Consider the following 19,825-nt stretch of genomic DNA (forward strand, 5'->3'; position numbering starts at 1 on the left):
CTTAAAAGCACATGTTCTTAAACTAAAATCTATTTATAGATTGGGGTCTATATGAATGTTTTCAATTCACCTGGGCACTTGGACCACACGCCTGGGACATATTCCTATTCTGATTTTTGATGATGATTCTTTTCTGTTTCTACAAGTTCTGATAGAAATCAACGCTGCACCTGTGGCATGTGTGCTGGGGTCTCTGGCAGATAAAGCAGCATTTGATATTTGCCGTTCTTTGCAGCAGCTAGAGATGGTCCTTTAAACACACTGTCTACTCTGAGATCATGTGTATTATGATTGTATTATGAAGCTGGTATAGACCACATATGCTATTAGGCAATAATGTTAAATGCTTCTACGTTTAGGGTAAGCTATAATACGAAAAAGTTTTATTAAATGTCCTTTGCTTTACTGGAAAATTTTACAGAACTTTCTTTTTGTTTTAATAATCAGTGCTCTAATGCAAAGTACCTATGAAGCAAGCCCTAGGAAATATAAACACCTTTGGGTGCCAGTAAAGGGTTTTTTCAGTATATCAGACTTTAGTGGGCACATTCAGAATCTCACAGATGCTTTCAGAACTAATTGTTAAAGCCATTTATTAATGGCCAGAAGGTTCTCTGTAATCCATTCATAAACACAGTAGGCAAAGAGAGAGAGCATTGGAGAGCCAATACTAATCACTGAATCTGTACAATTAGCACTAAGGGGAAATTAATCTTACACTAACAAGGCATAAGACAAAAGATTCTCAATTATTCAGTTGTGACTACAGTTAGAAGACAAACTGAAATAATTAAAAGGGTGTAAGGTGACCTACAAAAGTATTACACCTATCTGAACGTCAGTATAAGTTTTGTGCCATTGGATCACGATGACAAAGTGCTTGAGGTAAAATGTGCACAGCACGTTAATATAACATTATATTATATTCATCAATAGGACAGTAAATAAGCCTAAAAAAAAAAAACCAAACCCATTGCCATCGAGCTGATTCCGACTCAGCAACTCTATATAACAGGGTAGAACTGCCCCATAGAGTTTCCAAGGAGCACCTGGTGGATTTGAACTGCTGACCTTTTGGTTAGCAGTTGTAGCACTTAACTGCTACACCACCAGGATTTTTATTTCTTTTTTTTTATTTCTCTATCTAAACTAAAAGAGACTTTTTTCTTCCACAATACTACTGAGTGATATTTTGATAAACTGATTTATGTTTTCTTATGATTTTAAGTTTTTTTTCTTTTTTAAACATCAAAAGTGCTATATATAGTTCAATGACAAAAACCATATTGAGTTTATTTATAACTGCCAAAATTTGGAAGTAACTAAGATGCCCTTCAATCGGTACATGGATTAAAAAAAAACTGTGGTACATCCATACAATGAAGTATTATTCACTGATAAAAGGAAATGAGCTATCAAGCCATGAAAAGACATGGAGGAATGTCTAATGCACACTGCTAAGTAAAAGAAGCCAGTCTGAAAAAGCTACATATTGTGTGATTCCAACAGTATGACATTCTGGAAATGGCAAACTATAGAGTTTCCTCGGCAAAATTATGACCATTTTCAAAAGGAAGGAGCCTAGTGGCCCAAATGGTTAAGCACTCAGTTGCTAACTGAAAGGTTGGCAGTTTGAACCCACCCACCAGTTCCACAGGAGAAAGACCTGGCAATCTGCTTCTGTAAAGATTCCCACCCACTGCCGTCAAGTCGATTCCAACGCATAGCGACCCTAGAGGACAGAGTAGAACTGCCCCATAGAGTTTCCAAGGAGTGCCTGGTGGATTTGAACTGCTGACTTCTTGGTTAGCAGCTGTAGCACTTAACCACTATGCCACCAAGGTTTCCCTCTGTAAAGATTACAGCCAAGAAAACCCTATAGAGCAGTTGGCTACTCTGTCACATGGGGTCTGTATGAGTGGCACCTAAAAACAGCAGCATTTTCAAAAGGACAAAAAATGAATTAATCGGGCTTTGATATTCCTATAGTGCTCACCACCAATTTTCCATTATGTACTAATTACTCAATGTATTACATGGGGGTAATAACATCTAATGAAGAAACAATGTAAGAATAGTAGAATGCTTCTATTTATGCTACTTTCATTACAAGAGAAGAAAATGATCTCAAAATTTTTCCTGTAACTACACCACCACAGTGAAGCTCAGCACTGTCCTCACTGCAATTTGTAAACTGCGAATACCCTTTTCAAAGAAGGCCCTATAGACTCATTCTTTATTCAAAACCATACCTAAACAGATTTTCTCTTATGAAAACCCATCCTTATAAATCTCAGAAGTTTCTAAATGTCCTCATTCCTGTATCTGGTAATGGGAACTGTCATATGGGGGGTGTTGACTGCTTTGCCCACAGTAGCATCATCACATGATTCACAAGAAGGTAATTTCCAAAGTCCTTCCTTCTCTCCTCAGGCTCAAATTCATGATCCCTACTAAGTCTCAGGGGCTCTGTGAGTGTCTGCATGGTTCTGTGCAGTAATCCTCAAACCTTCAGTGTGCAATACAACTTTCTGGGGGATCTTACAGGAACGCAGATTCTAACTCACTAGGTCTGAAATGGGGACTCAATTTCTGCATTTCTAACGAGTTCCCGTTGATGAAAATGCTGCAGATCACATTTTGCTTAGCAAAGGTTTAGATCTCCTTTGGCAAGTGATGGCCCAGGTATGCTTTTATAAATAAAGTTTTATTGGAACACAACCATACCCATTCATTCACATATTGTCTACAGCTGCTTTCATCCTACGGCTGCACAGTTGAGTAGTTACAACACTATTTGGATTTCAAAGCCTAAAATATTTGCTATCTGGCCATTTGAGGAAACATTTGTTGACAAGTAATTTAATATACTAGCTGATTCTTGAGCTTCCTCATGGTCTCCATATTGGCGAATATTTGACGGGCATCAACAACAATATTTTAATTTCAGGGTTTAGGAGAGCTATGACTATTAAACAAGGTGGGTTCACGAAGAACAATCATCTCAGACAAGTCTTTCTGCTTATTGATATTAACAGATGATAAAACTGCAAATACAATTGAGCTCTATTTTAAAATATTTATTAATAAAGCATTATGGCTTAAACTGCCAATGAGAAATAGCAAAGACAAGTTTGCTAAGGATAAAGATTGAAGAGAAGTGTCTGGAAGAAATTACAAATGTAGCTAGTTCATAGAGCTCAAGACTGGAGCCTCAGGCATTTTTATACTTTATCCAGTTCGCCCACAGATTATCAGAGATTGCATTACTTATTTTCTCAAGGAAACATGAGTGGAAGCAAAGACTTAAATAAATATTCCAAAATCCAGTTAAAGTTGTAAATAGAGTTTGGGAAAATGTGAGTTGTCACAATCACTAACACAATCCCAAAGCTTAAACTGTTGTCTACAGCCAGTGTTGTACAAATCAGGCAATTCTGAACAGTAGGTTTTAAATGGCAGTAAAAGAGACTCGCCAATACTGACATTGATGACCTAGCTCAGTGGAATGGGTATGTGATTATTTTTTATTCTCCTGCTTAGGAAATAAAGAGACACAAATATTTTGTAAGTACCATACAGAAGGCCTGTGATATGAATAAAAAAAAAAATTTTTTTCTTTTTTTTTTATTCATAGCTCTTACTTTTTCCAAAGATTTTAGCTGTTCTCAAAGATTTGTCTGATCCTTTTTCAAAGATGTCATACAGAGGACAAGACACTGTCCAGAAGAAAGAAGTGTCTTAGTCTGATCTCGGATCAGCTACAACCCCAGTGGGGCTCAGTTTTTCATATGAAAGATAATTCTTTTCCGCTATTCACTCATTTAAATATTCATTCATTCTACAAATATTTATTAAGCACCTATTCTTCTAGGTGTTTGTGCTATATCAGTGAATAAAACAGATCATGATTCTTACTCTCATCAAATTACATTCATGTAGGGAAGAAAAAACATAAACAAATGTAATAAATAAGTAAATTATATGCTGTGTTATAAGGTGATACATGCTTCAGAAATACAAAAAATAGAGCAGGATGAGGGGCCTAGGAGAGCTAGGTAGGGGTTGGTGGAGCAGCATGATATAATTCTATCACAACGCTTAAATGGAAATCTTGTACTTGCATAAGCTAGGTTACTTCTAAGGTTCTTTAAAATATCAAGGTTCGATGATATATATATATGTATTTCATAATTTTTATTGTGCTTTAAGTGAAAGTTTACAAATCAAGTCAGTCTCTCACACAAAAACCCATATACACCTTGCTACACACTCCCAATTTTTTTTTTTTTACACACTCCCAATTACTCTACCCCCAATGAGACAGCCCGCTTTCTCCCTCCACTCTCTCTTTTTTGTCCATTCTGCCAGCAGGAGAGGCCAACATAGTCTCAAGTGTCCACCTGATCCAAGAAGCTCACTCCTCGCCAGCATCCCCCTCCAACCCATTGTCCAGTCCAATCCACGTCTGAAGAGTTGGCTTCAGTAATGGTTCCTGTCTTGGGCCAACAGACGGTCTGGGGGCCATGACCACCGGGGTCCTTCCAGTCTCAGTCAGACCATTAAGGCTGGTCTTATGAGAATTTGGGGTCTGGATCTCACTGCTCTCCTGCTCCCTCAGGGGTTCTCTGTTGTGTTCCCTGTCAGGGCAGTCATGGGTTGCAGCCGGGCACCATCTAGTTCTTCTGGTCTCAGGCTGATGTAAGTCTCTGGTTCATGTGGCCCTTTCTGTCTTTTCGGCTCGTAATCGCCTTGTGTCCTTGGTGTTCTTCATTCTCCTTTGATCCAGGTGGGTTGAGACCAATTGATGCATCTTAGATGGCCACCTGCCAGCATTTAAGACCCCAGATGCCACTCTTCAAAGTGGGATGCAAAATGTTTTCTTAATAGATTTTATTATGCCAATTGACTCAGATGTCCCCTGAAACCATGGTCCCCAGACCCCTCCCCCTGCTACGCTGGCCTTCGAAGCATTCAGTTTATTCAGGAAACTTCTTTGCTTTTGGTTTAGGCCAATTGTGTTGACCTCCCCTGTATTGTGTGCTGTCTTTCCCAACACCTAAAGTAGTTCTTATCTACTATCTAATTAGTGAATGCCCCTCTCCCACCCTCCCTCCCTCCCCGCTCTCGTAACCACAAAAGAATGTTTTCTTCTCAGTTTAAACTATTTCTCAAGTTCTTATAATAGTGGTCTTATACAATATTTGTCCTTTTGCAACTGACTGATTTCACTCAGCATAATGCCTTCCAGATTCCTCCATGTTATGAAATGTTTCACAGATTCCTTACTGTTCTTTATCGATGTGTAGTGTTTCATTGTGTGAATATACCATAATTTATTTATCCATTCATCCGTTGATGGGCACCTTGGTTGCTTCCATGTTTTTGCTATTTTAAACAGTGCAGCAATAAACATGGGTGTGCATACATCTGTTCATGTAAAGGCTCTTATTTATCTAGGATATATTCCAAGGAGTGGGATTGCTGGATAGTATGGTAGTTCTATTTCTAGCTTTTTAAGGAAGTGCCAAATCACTTTCCAAAGTGGTTGTACCATTTTACGTTCCCACCATTAATGTATAAGTCTTCCAATCTCTCCACAGCCCCTCCAGTATTTATTATTTTGTGTTTTTTGGATTAATGCCAGCCTTGTTGGAGTGAGATGAAATCTCATTGTAGTTTTGATCTGCATTTCTCTAATGGCTAATGATCGTGAACATTTCGTCATATACCTGTTAGCTACCTGAATGTCTTCTTTAGTGAAGTGTCTATTAATATCTTTTGCCTATTTTTTAATTGGGTTATTTGTCTTTTTGCAGTTGAGTTTTTACAGTGCCATGTAGATTTTAGAGATCAGGCACTGACCAGAAATGTCATAGCTAAAAACTTTTTCCCAGTCTGTAGGTAGTCTTTTTGCTCCTTTGGTGAAGTCTTTGGATGAGCATAGCTGTTTGATTTTTAGGAGCTCCCAGTTATCTAGTTTTTCTTCTACATTCTTTATGTTTTGTATACTGTTTACGCCATGTATTAGGGCTCCTAACGTTGGCCCTATTTTTTCTTCCATGATCTTTATTGTTTTAGATTTTATATTTAGGTCTTTGATCCATTTTGAGTTAGTTTTTGTGCATGGAGTGGGGTATGGGTCTTGTTTCATTTTTTTGCAGATGGATATCCAGTTATGCCAGCACCATGTGTTAAAAAGACTGTCTTTTCCTCCATTTAACTGTTTTGGGGCCTTTGTCAAATATCAACTGCTCATATGTGGACGGATTTATGTCTGGATTCTCAGTTCTGCTCCATTGGTCCATGTATCCGTTGTTGTACCAGTACCAGGCTGTTCTGACTACTGTGGCAGTATTATAGGTTCTAAAATCAGGTAAAGTAAGTAAGTTCTTCTTTTTCAGTAATGCCTTATTTATCTGGGGCCTCTTTCCCTTCCACATGAAGTTGGTGATTTGTTTCTCTATCTCATTAAAGAATGCCGTTGGGATAGGAATTGCATTAAATGTATAGATCTCTTTTGGTAGAATAGACATTTTTATAGTGTTAAGTCTTCCTATCCATGAGCTAGGTATGTTCTTCCACTTGTGTTAGTCTCCTTTGGTTTCTTGCAGAAGTTTACTGTAGTTTTCTTTGTATAAGTCTTTTACATCTCTGGTAAGATTTATTCCTAAGTATTTTATCTTCTTGGGGGCTACTGTAAATGGCATTGATTTGGTGATTTCCTCTTCGATGTTCTTTTTGTTGGTGTAGAGGAATCCAACTGATTTTTGTATGTTTATCTTGTATCCCGATACTCTGCTGAACTCTTCTATTAGTTTCAGTAGTTTTCTGGAGGATTCCTTAGGGTTTTCTGTGTATAAGATCATGTCATCTGCAAATAGAGATACTTTTACTTCTTCCTTGCCAATCTGGATGGGCTTTATTTCTTTATCTAGCCTAATTGCTCTGGCTAGGACTTCCAGCACGATGTTGAATAAGAGTGTTGATAAAGGGGATCCTTGTCTGGTTCTCGATCTCAGTGGGAATGTTTTCAGGCTCTCCCCATTTAGGGTGACATTGGCTGTTGGCTTTGTATAAATGCCCTTTATTATGCTGAGGAATTTTCCTTCTATTTCTATTTTGCTGAGAGTTTTTATCATGAATGAGTGTTCAATTTTGTCAAATGCCTTTTCGGCATCAATTGATAAAATCAGGAGATTCTTGTCTTTTTTTTTATTTATGTGGCGGGTTACATTTATTGTTTTTCTAACGTTGACCCATCCCTGCATGCCTGGTATGAATCCCACTAGGTCATGGTGAATTATTTTTTAGATATGTTATTGAATTGTATTGGCTAGAATTTTGTTCAGGCTTTTTGCATCTACATTCATGAGGAATATAGGTCTACAATTTTCTTTTCTTATGGTGTCTTTACCTGGTTTTGGTATCAGGGATATGGTGGCTTCATAGAATGAGTTTGGTAGTATTCTGTCCTTTTCTATGCTCTGAAACACCTTTAGTAGCAGTGGTGTTAACTCTTCTCTGAAAGTTTGGTAGAACTCTGCTTTTTTTTTCTGCAGGGAAGCAGTCAGGACCAGGGCTTTTTTTTTGTTGGGAGTTTTTTGATTACCTTTTCCATCTCTTGTTTTGTTATTGGTCTATTTAGTTGTTCTACCTCCGTTTGTGTTAGTTGAGGTAGGAAGTGTGTTTCCAGGAATTCATCCATTTCTTCTAGGTTTTCTAATTTCTTTGAGTATAGTTTTTCATAGTTATCTGATATGATTCTTTTAATATCAGTTAGGTCTGTTGTAATATCGCCCATCTCATTTCTTATTTGGGTTATTTGCTTCCTCTCTTGTTTTTCTTTTGTCAGTTTGGCCAATGGTTTATCAATTTTGTTGAGTTTTTCAAAAAAACAGCTTTTGGTCTTGTTAATTCTTTCAATCGTTTTTCTGTTTTCTATTTCATTTAGTTCAGCTCTAATTTTTATTATTTGTTTTCTTCTGGTGCCTGTGGGTTTCTTTTGTTGCTCTCTTTCTATCTGTTCAGGTTGTAGGGATAATTCTTTGATTTTGGCCCTTGCTTCTTTTTGTATGTGTGCATTTATTGATATAAATTGGCCTAAGTGCACCGGTTTTGCTGTGCCCCAAAGGTTCTGATAGGAAGAGTTTTCATTCTCACTGGATTCTCTGAATTTCTTTATCCCATCCTTAATGTCTTCTATAATCCAGTCTTTTTTGAGCAGGGCATTGTTCACTTTCCAAGTGTTTGATTTCTTTTCCCTGCTTTTCCTCTTATTGATTTCCACTTTTATGGCCTTATGGTCAGAGAAGATGCTTCGTAATATTTCAGTGTTTTGGATTCTGCTAAGGCTTGCCTTATGAGCTAATCTGTGGTCTATTCTAGAGAATGTTCCATGTGCACTAGAAAAGAAAGTATAGTTGGTTGCTGTTGGGTGGAGTGTTCTGTATTTGTCTACGAGGTCAGGTTGGTTGATTGTGGCATTTAGATCTTCCGTGTCTTTAATGAGCTTCTTTCTGGAAGTCCTGTCCTCCGAAAGTGGTGTGCTCAAGTCTCCTACAATTATTGTGGAGCTGTCTATCTCACTTTTCAGTGCTGATAGAGTTTGTTTTATATATCTTACAGCCCTGTCATTGGGTGCATAAATATTTAATATGGTTATATCTTCTTGGTGTATTCTCCCTTTAATCATTATATAGTGCCTTTCCTTATCCTTTCTGATGGATTTAAATTTAAAGTCTATTTTGTCAGAAATTAATATTGCCACTCCTGCTCTTTTTTGATTGCTGTTTGCTTGATATATTTTTTTCCATCCTGTGAGTTTTAGTTTGTTTGTGTCTCTAAGTCTAAGGTGTGTCTCTTGTAGGCAGCATATAGACGGATCTTGTTTTTTAATCCATTCTGCCACTCTCTGTCTCTTTATTGGTGCATTTAGTCCATTTACATTCAGGATAATTATGGATAGGTATGAATTTAGTGCTACCATTTTGATGTCTTTTTTTGTGTGTTGTTGACAGTTTCTTTTTCCCACTTGATTTTATGTGCTGAGTAGATTTTCTTTATATATTGTCCTTTCCTCATATTTGTTGTTGTTGATTTTGTTTCTGTTGAGTCTGTATTTTTCCCTTGTATTATATTTTGATGAGTAGGATAGTTTGTCTCCTTTGTGGTTACCTTATTATTTACCCCTATTTTTCTAAATTTAAAGCTAACTTTTATTTCTTTGTATCGCCGTAGCTTCCTCTCCATATGGAAGGTGTTTGATTACATTCCTAGTCCCTCTTTATTATTTTAATGTTGTCTTCTTTTATATAATAACATCGCTGTTACCCTGTGTTGCGCTTTTTTTGTTTGTTTGTTTTTAATCTTGCCTGTTTTTATTGGATTTCCCTGTCTGGGCTGACTTCTAGTTGCTCTGCCCAGTGTTCTAGTCTTGGGTCGATACCTGATATTTTTGATTTTCTAACCAAAGAACTCCCTTTAGTATTTCTTGTAGTTTGGGTTTGGTTTTTATGAATTCCCTCAACTTATGTTTATCTGGAAATGTCTTAATTTCACCTTCATATTTAAGAGACAGTTTTGATGGATATATGATTCTTGGCAGGAAATTTTTTTCATTCAATTTTTTAAATATGTCACCCCATTGCCTTCTTGCCTGTATAGTTTCTGCCGAGTAGTCTGAGCTTATTCTTATTGGTTCTCCTTTGTAGGTGACTTTTCGTTTATCCCTCACTGCTCTTATAATTATCTCTTAGTAAAAAGCTAACTTGTATTGTCCTATATCGTCTTGATTCCCTCTCCATATGGCAGTTCTATGCCACCTGTATTTAGTCCCTCTTTTTGATTATTGTGATCTTTTACATATTGACTTCAATGATTCCATGTTTTGAGTGTTTTTTTTTTTTCTTTTTAAAATTAATCTTAATTTGTTTTTGTGATTTCCCTATTTGAGTTGATATCAGGATGTTCTGTTCTGTGACCTTGTGTTGTGCTGGTATCTGATATTATTGGTTTTCTGACCAAACAATTTCCTTTAGTGTTTCTTGGAGCTTTGGTTTGGTTTTTGCAAATTCTCTAAGCTTGTGTTTATTTTTGCCTTCATATTTTAGAGAGAGTTTTGCTGGATATATGATCCTTGGCTGGCAATTTTTCTCCTTCAGTGCTCTATATATGTCATCCCATTGCCTTCTTGACTCCATGGTTTCTGCTGAGTAGTCTGAACTTGTTCTTATTGATTCTCCTTTGTAGGAGACCTTTCTTTTATCCCTGGCTGCTTTTAAAATTTTCTTTTTATCTTTGGTTTTGGCAAGTTTGATGATAATATGTCTTGGTGATTTTCTTTTTGGATCAATCTTAAATGGGGTTCGATGAGCATCTTGGATAGATATCCTTTCGTCTTTCATGATGTCAGGGAAGTTTTCTGCAAACAGATCTTCAACTATTCTCCCTGTGTTTTCTGTTATCCCTCCCTGTTCTGGGACTCCAATCACATGCAAGTTATTCTTCTTGATAGAGTCCCACATGATTCTTAGGGTTTCTTCATTTTTTTAAATTCTTTTATCTGATTTTTTTTCAGCTATATCAGTGTCAATTCCCTTGTCTTCCAGATCCCCCACCCTGCATTCCAATTGCTTGAGTCTGCTCCTCTGACTTCCTATTGAGTTGTTTAATTCTGCAAGTCTACTGTTAATCTTTTGGATTTCTGAATGCTGTCTCTCTATGGATTCTTGCAGGTTATTAATTTTTCCACTATGTTCTTGAATAATCTTTGTGAGTTCTTCAATTGCTTTATCAGTGTGTTCCTTGGCTTTTTCTGTAGATTGCCTTATTTCATTTCTGAGGTCATCCCTGATGTCTTGCAACATTCTGTAAATTAGTTTCCTATATTCTGCATCTGGCAATTCCAGGATTGTATCTTCATTTGGGAAAGATTTTGATTCTTTAGTTTGGTGAGTTGTAGAAGCAATCATGATCTGCTTCTTTATGTGGTTTGATAGTGACTGCTGTCTCTGAGCCATCTCTAAGATATTGTAGTGATTTATTCTATATTTGCTCACTGAGTCTTAACTTGTTTTGTTTTCTTTCAATGTATGTAGATGGGCTACTAGATTGAGCTGTCTTGATTGTTGTAGCCCTTGAATCACTTACGTCCTATTACCAGCTGGTTTGGGCTGTTACCAGATATATAAGCCTAAGAGTCCATTCACTATTCTTGAGTAGAATCTGATTTTGGGTCATCAAGTGTGTGGTGCAGACTGTCACCTATCCACCTAGAGAAGTAGTGGTGATAGTTGTGTGTACCAGATTCTAGTAGCAGCAGGGTTTCACAGTGCAGGGGGGGCAGGATGCTGACAGGCTTCCCCCAAGTGCCAGTGAGGTAGGTGTGTCTCTATTCCTAAAGCACCTTGGTGGGTGGGCTCTGCAGCTGTACCTTAGGCCCCCAATGCAAGTACCTCCACAGATTGGTAGGTGTCACCCTCCTTAGACCCCTAAGGCAGGAGACTAGGTGGTCTGGGGGGAGCTTCAGCCCTCAGTTCCCTGTTGTGGGTCAGTGAGGGTTGTGTTGAATATGCAGAGATATCAGACCTGGGAAACTTGTCTTTCCAGTAATCCGCTAAAACAATTACAGTCAGATCTCTATCAGAATTGCCTCTGCATTATAATAGCCGCCTTGTTCCCTGTAGGGATGAAAGCCCAAGACTGTGGATCACATATGTTTGGCTGGAGCTGGTTCTGTGTTTTTAGTCCAATTAGGAAAGGATTTTTGGTCCCTGGGTTTTTTGTAGCTGCTTCTCTCAGGCCAGGAGAATGGGTAGGAAAAGACCATAAAAAAAAAAAAAGAAAGGAAAAACCGCAGCACAGTTCACTCTCTGGCTCAGGAAATTCCAATGTTAATGAAGCCGCCTGGGAATGGGAGGGGAGGGTTCAGATAAATAGAAGAGAGTAGCACCCTGGAATATAGACAAAGTTACTTATCTTGCTTGGGATGACTGTTTTATCTGAGATTCCCAAGAGGCATGTTGTCTGTGTGTGCTGGCTGGGTAGAGATTGCCCCCGAGGGTCAGACCCCGTCCTGTGCTTGTACCGTCTCAGAAGCCATGGTCAGTTCCTCTGCTCCCAGTCCAAAGCCCAGCGCAAAGGTTCCCCGGCTGGGACGCCGCACTCCAGGCTCCAAAACCAGTCTCCGCCTCCCGGTGACTTCTCCTCCTGTCAGCCACGTCACTGTGCTGCCTGTGTGCACTGGCTGGGCTTCCCCCGAGGTCACTTCTGGGGGCTAGGGCTATGTCTCATGTTTGCGCCATCTCAGGATGCCATGCTCAGCTCCCCTGCGCCCAGTCCAAAGCCCGGCGCCAAGGTTTCCTGACTGGGACTCTGGCTCTAGGCTCCGAAAGCAGTCACTGCTTCTGCGTGGTTGTTCGTTCTCAGTCTCTGTCACTCAGGTCAACTCTTTAGATCTGTGTTTGATGGTCACGGTTCGTAGATTGTCAGGTATGTGATCGATTCACTTGTTTTTCCGAGTCTTTGTTGCAAGAGGGATCCGAGGTAGCTTCTACCTAGTCAGCCATCTTGGCCCCACTTCATAATTATCTCTTTATCTTTGGTTTTGGCAAGCTAGATTATAATATGTCTTGGTGACTTTCTATTAAGATCTACCTTATGTGGAGTTCAATGAGCATCTTCGATAGATATCTTCTCATCGTTCACAATATCACAGAAGTTTTCTGCCAACAGATCTTCAACAATTTTCTCTGTATTTTCTGTTATCCCTCCCTGTCCTGGTACTCCAATAATTCATAGGTTATTTCTCTTGATACAGTCCCACATGATTCTTAAGGTTTCTTCATTTTTTTGAATTCTTTTATCTGATTTTTCTTCAAATATATTAGTGCCAAGTGAGTTATCTTCGAGTTCAGAAATTCTAGCTTCTACTTGCTCAATTCTGCTCCTCTGACTTTCTATTGAGTTATCTAATTCTGTAATTTTATTGTTAATCTTCTGAATTTCTGATTGCTGTCCGTCTATGGATTTTTCCAGCTTATTAACTTTTCATTATGCTCCTGAATAATCATTCCAATTTCTTCAGTTGCTTTATCTGTGTGTTTTTTTGGCTTGTTCTGCATATTGCCTCATTTCCTTCCTGATGTCTTGAAGGGTTCTGTATATTAAACTTTTGTATTCTGCATCTGGTAATTCCAGGAATGCACTTTCATCTAGAAGATCCCTGGATTCTTTGTTTTGAGAGCCTGTTGAGGTGATCATGGTCTGTTTCTTTATGTGACTTGATATTGACTGTTGTCTCCAAGCCATCTATAAGTTATTGTATTAGTTTATGCTTGCTTACTGTGTCGTAGCTGTTTGCTTTGTTTTGTTTTGGTATACCCCTATGGGTTGCTTGAGTGAGCCAGCTTGATTATTTTCACCTTTGGAGCTCTGGTGTGCTGTTCCCAGCTGGCTAGAGCTGTTATCAGGTATATCAGTCTAAGAGTCCATTCAGTTTTCTTGTATGAATTCAGCTCAGGTTTCCAGGTAGCTGATATGAAGTGTGTGGTACAGGCTCTGTCTTACAGTCTTAGAGGGGCAGGGGTGATTGGCGTATATACCAGTATCTGATTGCAGCAGGGGTCATGCTCTGAACAAGGTAGGGGGCTGAGAACCAACCCCCAAGTGTCTCTGAGGAAAACACATCTCTGTTCCCTAGAGTGTGCTGGTGGGTGGGTTCTGCAGAGGGACCATGGGCAACCAAAGTTTTTGGTTTTAAGGACTGGGAGGTACCAGTTATCTTTGGACCCCTGTTACGGGTGGCTGGGTGACCTGAGTGGAGGTACCAGTCCTTAGGTCCCTGATGTGGGTAGGTGAGGACCTTATTTAGTAGGCAACGTCAAATGTCAAGCACCCACCTCTCCACCACACAGCTGAAATGGTTGGAGTTTGCCAGGAAGGGCCTATTCTTCCAAAATAGGCCCACACAGGTCCATGCAGAAGGGAAAGGTGCTCAAGGTCCACGGACAGTTTGGGCCTGGACCGGAGCTGCTTCTGTCCTGAGCTCCCCCAGTTAATGGAGCTAGCAAATTATCTTTTCCCCCCAGTTGCAAATTTTTTCCTTCCCCAAGGCCAGGAGGATGGCTCTAGGTGCTTACCAGGGTCTATCTCAGGCCCAGGGATTCAGTTGCTGAAACCGGCTTGGGGGTTGGGGGGTGCAGTAAAATATATGCAAGTACTTAGCTTTTGCTGAGAGCGCCATTCTCCCCAGGCTCCCGAGGTGTGAGTAGGCTGTGTGGCTGGCTGCTTCTCCTTGAGAAAACTGCAACCGAATGCTAGTACCAGCTCACTGCTGCCGCCGCTCAGGGAATGGTACCTGAGGGCTCCCCGTGATTCAGGTCCGGTAACTCCTCTCCACATCTGAATGGTCTCTTCCTATCCCTGCCCCTCAGTTCGTTATCTAAGCTTGCCTTTGATGCTCAGGGTTCCCAGCTTGTCACAAATATACTCGTTTCTCTTGTTTTTTCAGGTCTTTGATGTAAAGAGGGCTCATCGGAAGCGTCTGTCTATTCCACCATCTTGGCTCTGCCTCCCTATGTATTTTTTTTAATTCCAGAAATCCTACCTTTTCTTCTGTGAAAATTTTAAAGGTGGTTACCTTGAGAAGTACCTAGTATTATGTAGTCAGAAATTCAATGAATTTCTAGTGAATCAATCGAGAGTCACTGAGGAATCTAATAGTGCATAAGAAATGTGTGATTTGGTTTTTGAGTGATTTAAAATTTTTTGCTATAGTGACACCATCTAAAATTCCTACCAAAGTAAATATACATAATTTGTATTACATTTTTATGATAGATAAGTGCCAAAAAGGTATTTATATATCAACATTTTTACAAGAATTCTTTTTAATATCATGTATCACAATGGATGCACATTTATGTGGCTCCCAAAGTATTCCTTAAGATCTGATTTTTAGAATATGATCTCTTTTCAGTACAGAGTTGATCATTATGAGGAAGTTAAAATGTAATAGAATCATGCCCAAATTTAAAAAATTCAAACAAATGGTGATCATAAGGGAAATAATGTAGAATAATATAATTAAACTGGTGAAACTCAAACTACTTTATCAGTATAACTAATATTTTGACTCACAGACAGACAACTATGATTAAATAGAAATGCCCTAAGGACAGAGTGAATAGGAAAGTAGTGTCCTTGCACGAAAACACACGAGGATCAATTTTATGTTCAAAGCGAAAGTAGGAAGAGACTCTTTCTCTCCAAAATCACTTTAAAAGCCCATTTTCACCATCCATCTAGAAGACTAATATGTTTGAGGGAAGGTGCTTTTCCTAGAGACCACATGTCTTTCTTTCAGGGAGTGGCTGATAAATTCAAACCAACGACCTTCCAGTTAACAGCCAAGTGCTTAACCTCTGTGCCACCAGTCTAGGGCTCATGTCACGTCTAGGATAGAGTAGCAAGATTACTACATTCCACAAACACCATCAGGATTGGCAGGACATATTTAAAGAAAGTGACAAAATTTCAAAGCAATCAGGCAATAGAGATTCAGTTTCCTCAGACTTCACCTTTCATAAATATGTTAGGGAACACGAAAATATCCCATTGGCCATCCCATCATAGATCAGATTGAATGAGACAAGAAGAATGTGGGACAGAAACAGGAACTAAATTAGAATGGCTCCCTCAGTTAACAGTCTTTCTTAGATCATTTCACAATCCCTATGAAGTTCAGTGCTGTCACGGACCCACCTTTGTCTATATGTGCTTTTCTCTAGAATAGAATATCACTTTCTCCAGGTTGTGAATTGGCAATGCCTTTAGGCGAATTTAAATTATTTTTGTACTTTTCCTTTTTTTCAGGGATCAAACTTTTTAGTGAGAGTTACAGGATATTTTAAAAGTTTTTTTTTCTAGAAATAAATTGACTGCTAAGTAGCTTACTGAAGTGAGCATGCATCTAATTAACAGATGAGGGTAAAAGTGAGAATGTATGAAAATCATTCTAGAAGCTCACAGGTGATGTTAAAAACAAATGATTATATACACATAAAAATTTAAAATGTGAACAAACACTTTCATGGTGAAAGCCAGGAGAAATACATTTTTAAAGTGATGTTCGGTTTTACATTTTAACGACTAATTATGGTCATATCGCCTCAAAATAGGAAGGGTATTTACATTTTTCTTGGTATTTAATTTATGACACCTGCACTATTTTGATGCAGAGACTAAAATACTCCGGTAGTTTTGCAGCTGTTTCTCAACGTCTACCTTTTATACATACTAAATTGTCCTCCCGTGTGGTTCCTGTTCTAAACACATAGAATCATCTTAACCAGCAATGCAAATACATTTACCTAAAAATACTTATACCTAGAGCTTCAACATTATGAGGACTTTGGGACAAGTTTTTGGAAGCTTCTTTGTAAGCAGAGGTTTAAAAAATTCCAAATAAATGTGTCACCATGGCACCTTGATGGTTTATAAATGTAAGATGATTATATTAATTCATATGCCTTCTTTATGGGAGTCCCTAGGTAGCACAAATGGTTAAGCACTCTACTACTAGCTGAAAGGTTGCGGGTTCGAAACCACCCAGAGGCTCCTTGGAAGACAGGCCTGGTGATGTGTTTCTGAAGAACGGTTCCAGTAGAAGTTATTTCAGCAAGGTTGGAGAGTAACGGCCACATATTCCCCTTCTAGCAATTTAGCTCATCCTTCTTAAGTCATCCCCATCAAGAAGGTGAGAGAACACTGGCCACTGCTTGCAAATATATGACATCTATGACTCAGGCCCAACCGCTATAAACTGATCTCATTTCATTATAAGAAGACCCCTATCGAGTTGATTCCTACCCATTGCGACACTAGAGGATAGAGTAGAACTGCTCCATAGGGTTTCCAAGGATTGGCTAGTGAATTAGAGCTGCCGACCTTTTGGTTAGCAGCCAAGCTCTTAACTAGTGCTCCACCAGGGCTCCTATAAGAAAACAAATGTCTTAAAAATATACATACATATATATATATATATATATATATATATATATATATATATATATATATATATATTGCTTAATGCTGACCATATTAAGACAGAAAACTAGAGTTTAGTACACACTCTGGTCAAAGATGACCAATCATTGTTCACAAATTTTTGACAACTAAATTATCACTGATTTTACTTTTCTTTTTTGGCTTAGAAAATGGAAGTGAGCACAGCTTCCTAAGAGTATATACATTTATCTATTTTTTTTTTTGACCATTCTCAACTCAATGGAGAATAAACAGAAGATGTTTAATTGACTTAGTTGCCGACTCTAGACAATGAAACAAGTAACACTCAATATCCTATCAACGTATAAATGATATACAGTGTAGTCCTCCATGGTGTTCAATTTAGAAGAACACGCTGCTTCTGTAAACCTTCATTTCCCCTCTATTTTTATACGTGTGCATTTGGTTTTATTTTACACCCATTCCCAAAGACAGCAAATATGTAACAGAGAAGAAAATTTGGATTACCATGGCTGTTACATCTGGACGTTTCCACAAGCCTGCCATTTTGATCATAACATGCCATTGCTTGGTAACGATATCCTTGACCACATTCCTTGATGTCTCCTTGTACTTTCATTCCCAGTAACACTTCGACTTTACCTTCTGGTAAAATACAATCTGACCAGTTCCCCACAGGCTGTGCATTATATTTGTCACAAGGACAATACTGAGTCTCAATCAGGGGGTACAGATGAGAATTTTTACATTTTTCTTTCTTTTTACTTTTTCCTGTGGAAAAGAAAGCACCAGGCAATTTATATTGGAAAATAACATTGTTTAGTTTAAGCATCCTCAAATTTTCTACTTTCTTAAACTTCCTTTATTTTTAACCACACTTGACAGTAATCTGTAAACAAATGCTATTTCCATACCCTGCAATCTTTCTATACGTTCTCGTTAGTAGTATGTGCTTTGCATTGTGAAATTTATTTTATTTTTAGTTTAAAAATAGCCCATTTTGCATGAGGCAGTAAGTGTTGTGCTGCATTTTACACTCTTCAAAATGATTACAATCCTCTAAAATGATCATGTGACTTCACTGACTGGCGAATTTAAGTGCATAATCCTCTTCTTTATAACATGGGCAAAAATATGAGAGGGGGAGAGAGTCATTGCTTTCAACTGTACAGCTCTTTTGTTAATTCCAAAAGCAGTGGCAGAGTTGAATAGGATTAGAATTAGAAAAATGAGATTTTAGATTTACTTTTCTGATCATGATTTTGCATCTTTTAGTGTTTCTGAAGAATAATCACTTTGACATATTGGTAATTAATGTAAAAAAAATATTAGCAATATTCAAAACAAAGGTATTTAATACCAGAATAAAAATATTTGAAATGATTTGAATATAAATAAATACTCTAAATAAATTCCCTTTTAAAAATAAAAAAATTCTTTTGATATTAAGTTATATACATGCTTGAAAAATATACATTTAACTATTTTAATTATAATACATATACTATTTATGTTTATACTATTGTGCTATGTATATTATATTACATATATATTGCATGTATTTATCTCTGTCACTGGCTGCCTTTTATAGCATTCAACAGTCTTCACTGTGAGAGGTGATCCATTTTACCACTTTTTAATGTTGAATAGTATGGCATTAATACATTTAGTTATTTTTTTGCCACTGACAAGTTTTTCAAATTTACCAGCCTCTAGTTCAGTGTGAGACAGAATCGACTCAATGGCACTGGGGATGGGTTAGTTCAGTGTAAGGGCCTGGTGGTGCAGTGTTAAGAGCTCGGCTGCTAACCAAAAGGTTGGCACTTCAAATCCACCAGCCACTCCTTGGAAACCCTATGGGGCAGTTCTATTCTGCTCTATAGGGTTGCTATGAGTCGGAATTGACTCAACAGCAATGGGTTTGGTTTTTGGTTTTAGTTCAATGTAATGGCCCCTGCTTGCTCACCAACATCACTGCAGTTTTCATTATGACTGCTTTTTAAAATGCAGTTTTCAGATACAGAGTTAGTGTTATATTCCTCATTTTAGGAAAGGACGGATTAATTGTGGTGGTGACAATAAGTTAAGAAAATTAGGTGGCAATCTTTCCTCTTCTCTCCCAAAAACTTTGGTTCAAGTACTTCACAGTCTCTAGGCAATCCATTGAAAGTATATTTTTATAACAAAATGTAATCTGCCACTTGCTGTATAGAGAGTGAGAGTTCAATTCTTAAGGCTATGTTTTCTTCTACTAAGCATCCATAATGTTCTATGACTGCTGACTTACATTAGAATATACACCTGAATACAGGAACATGTTAGATATAAGCATAGCAACAATGAGGGTTACCTATGCGTTTTTCAAATACATTGTCAGAATTCTGTTGGTCTGACTTTTGTTGTGTTTTTCTACCTTGTTAATAGTTGGCTTTGTTATCACAATTATTCTTACCAACAATAGTGCGCTTTCTGGTCCTAACTGCACCACAGTCTCCATTGCACGAAGAAAACTTGGACCAGCTGGTAAACTGACAGTCGTCTTGGCAGGGGATCTGGCAAACTTGGGTGAGGGCTGGCACGGGGCCTGCATATCGGAGGCATTCATGGATCCCAGCCTGCCCTCCATCTTGCTTTCGACAAGTAATGGCTAAAACAAAAGCATAAAGCTGATTATAATACATTCAAAGGTCTGTAATTATTCTATAATTTAGAAATGTTTCTAACATTTTCTTAGATATCCAAGTGAATCCACATTTAATTTCTTATTTGTGGCAGAAATATAGTAAGAGTGTTC

At 38.2% G+C, this 19,825-nt stretch overlaps 1 protein-coding gene across 1 annotated transcript in view; it reads right to left on the reverse strand.

The window, feature by feature from the left end:
- Positions 1 to 19,825, reverse strand: part of THSD7A (thrombospondin type 1 domain containing 7A) — a 287,180-nt gene that overhangs the window by 63,112 nt on the left and 204,243 nt on the right. Inside the window, exons 11-12 of the mRNA XM_023544392.2 lie at positions 19,484 to 19,678; positions 17,539 to 17,802 (exon numbers count right to left, since the gene is read on the reverse strand). Of these exons, the coding sequence (XP_023400160.1) occupies positions 17,539 to 17,802; positions 19,484 to 19,678 (459 nt within the window). The remainder of the gene's footprint in view (positions 1 to 17,538; positions 17,803 to 19,483; positions 19,679 to 19,825) is intronic.

Source organism: Loxodonta africana, chromosome 8, assembly GCF_030014295.1.
Source record: "Loxodonta africana isolate mLoxAfr1 chromosome 8, mLoxAfr1.hap2, whole genome shotgun sequence".
NCBI classification, from domain to species: domain Eukaryota; kingdom Metazoa; phylum Chordata; class Mammalia; order Proboscidea; family Elephantidae; genus Loxodonta; species Loxodonta africana.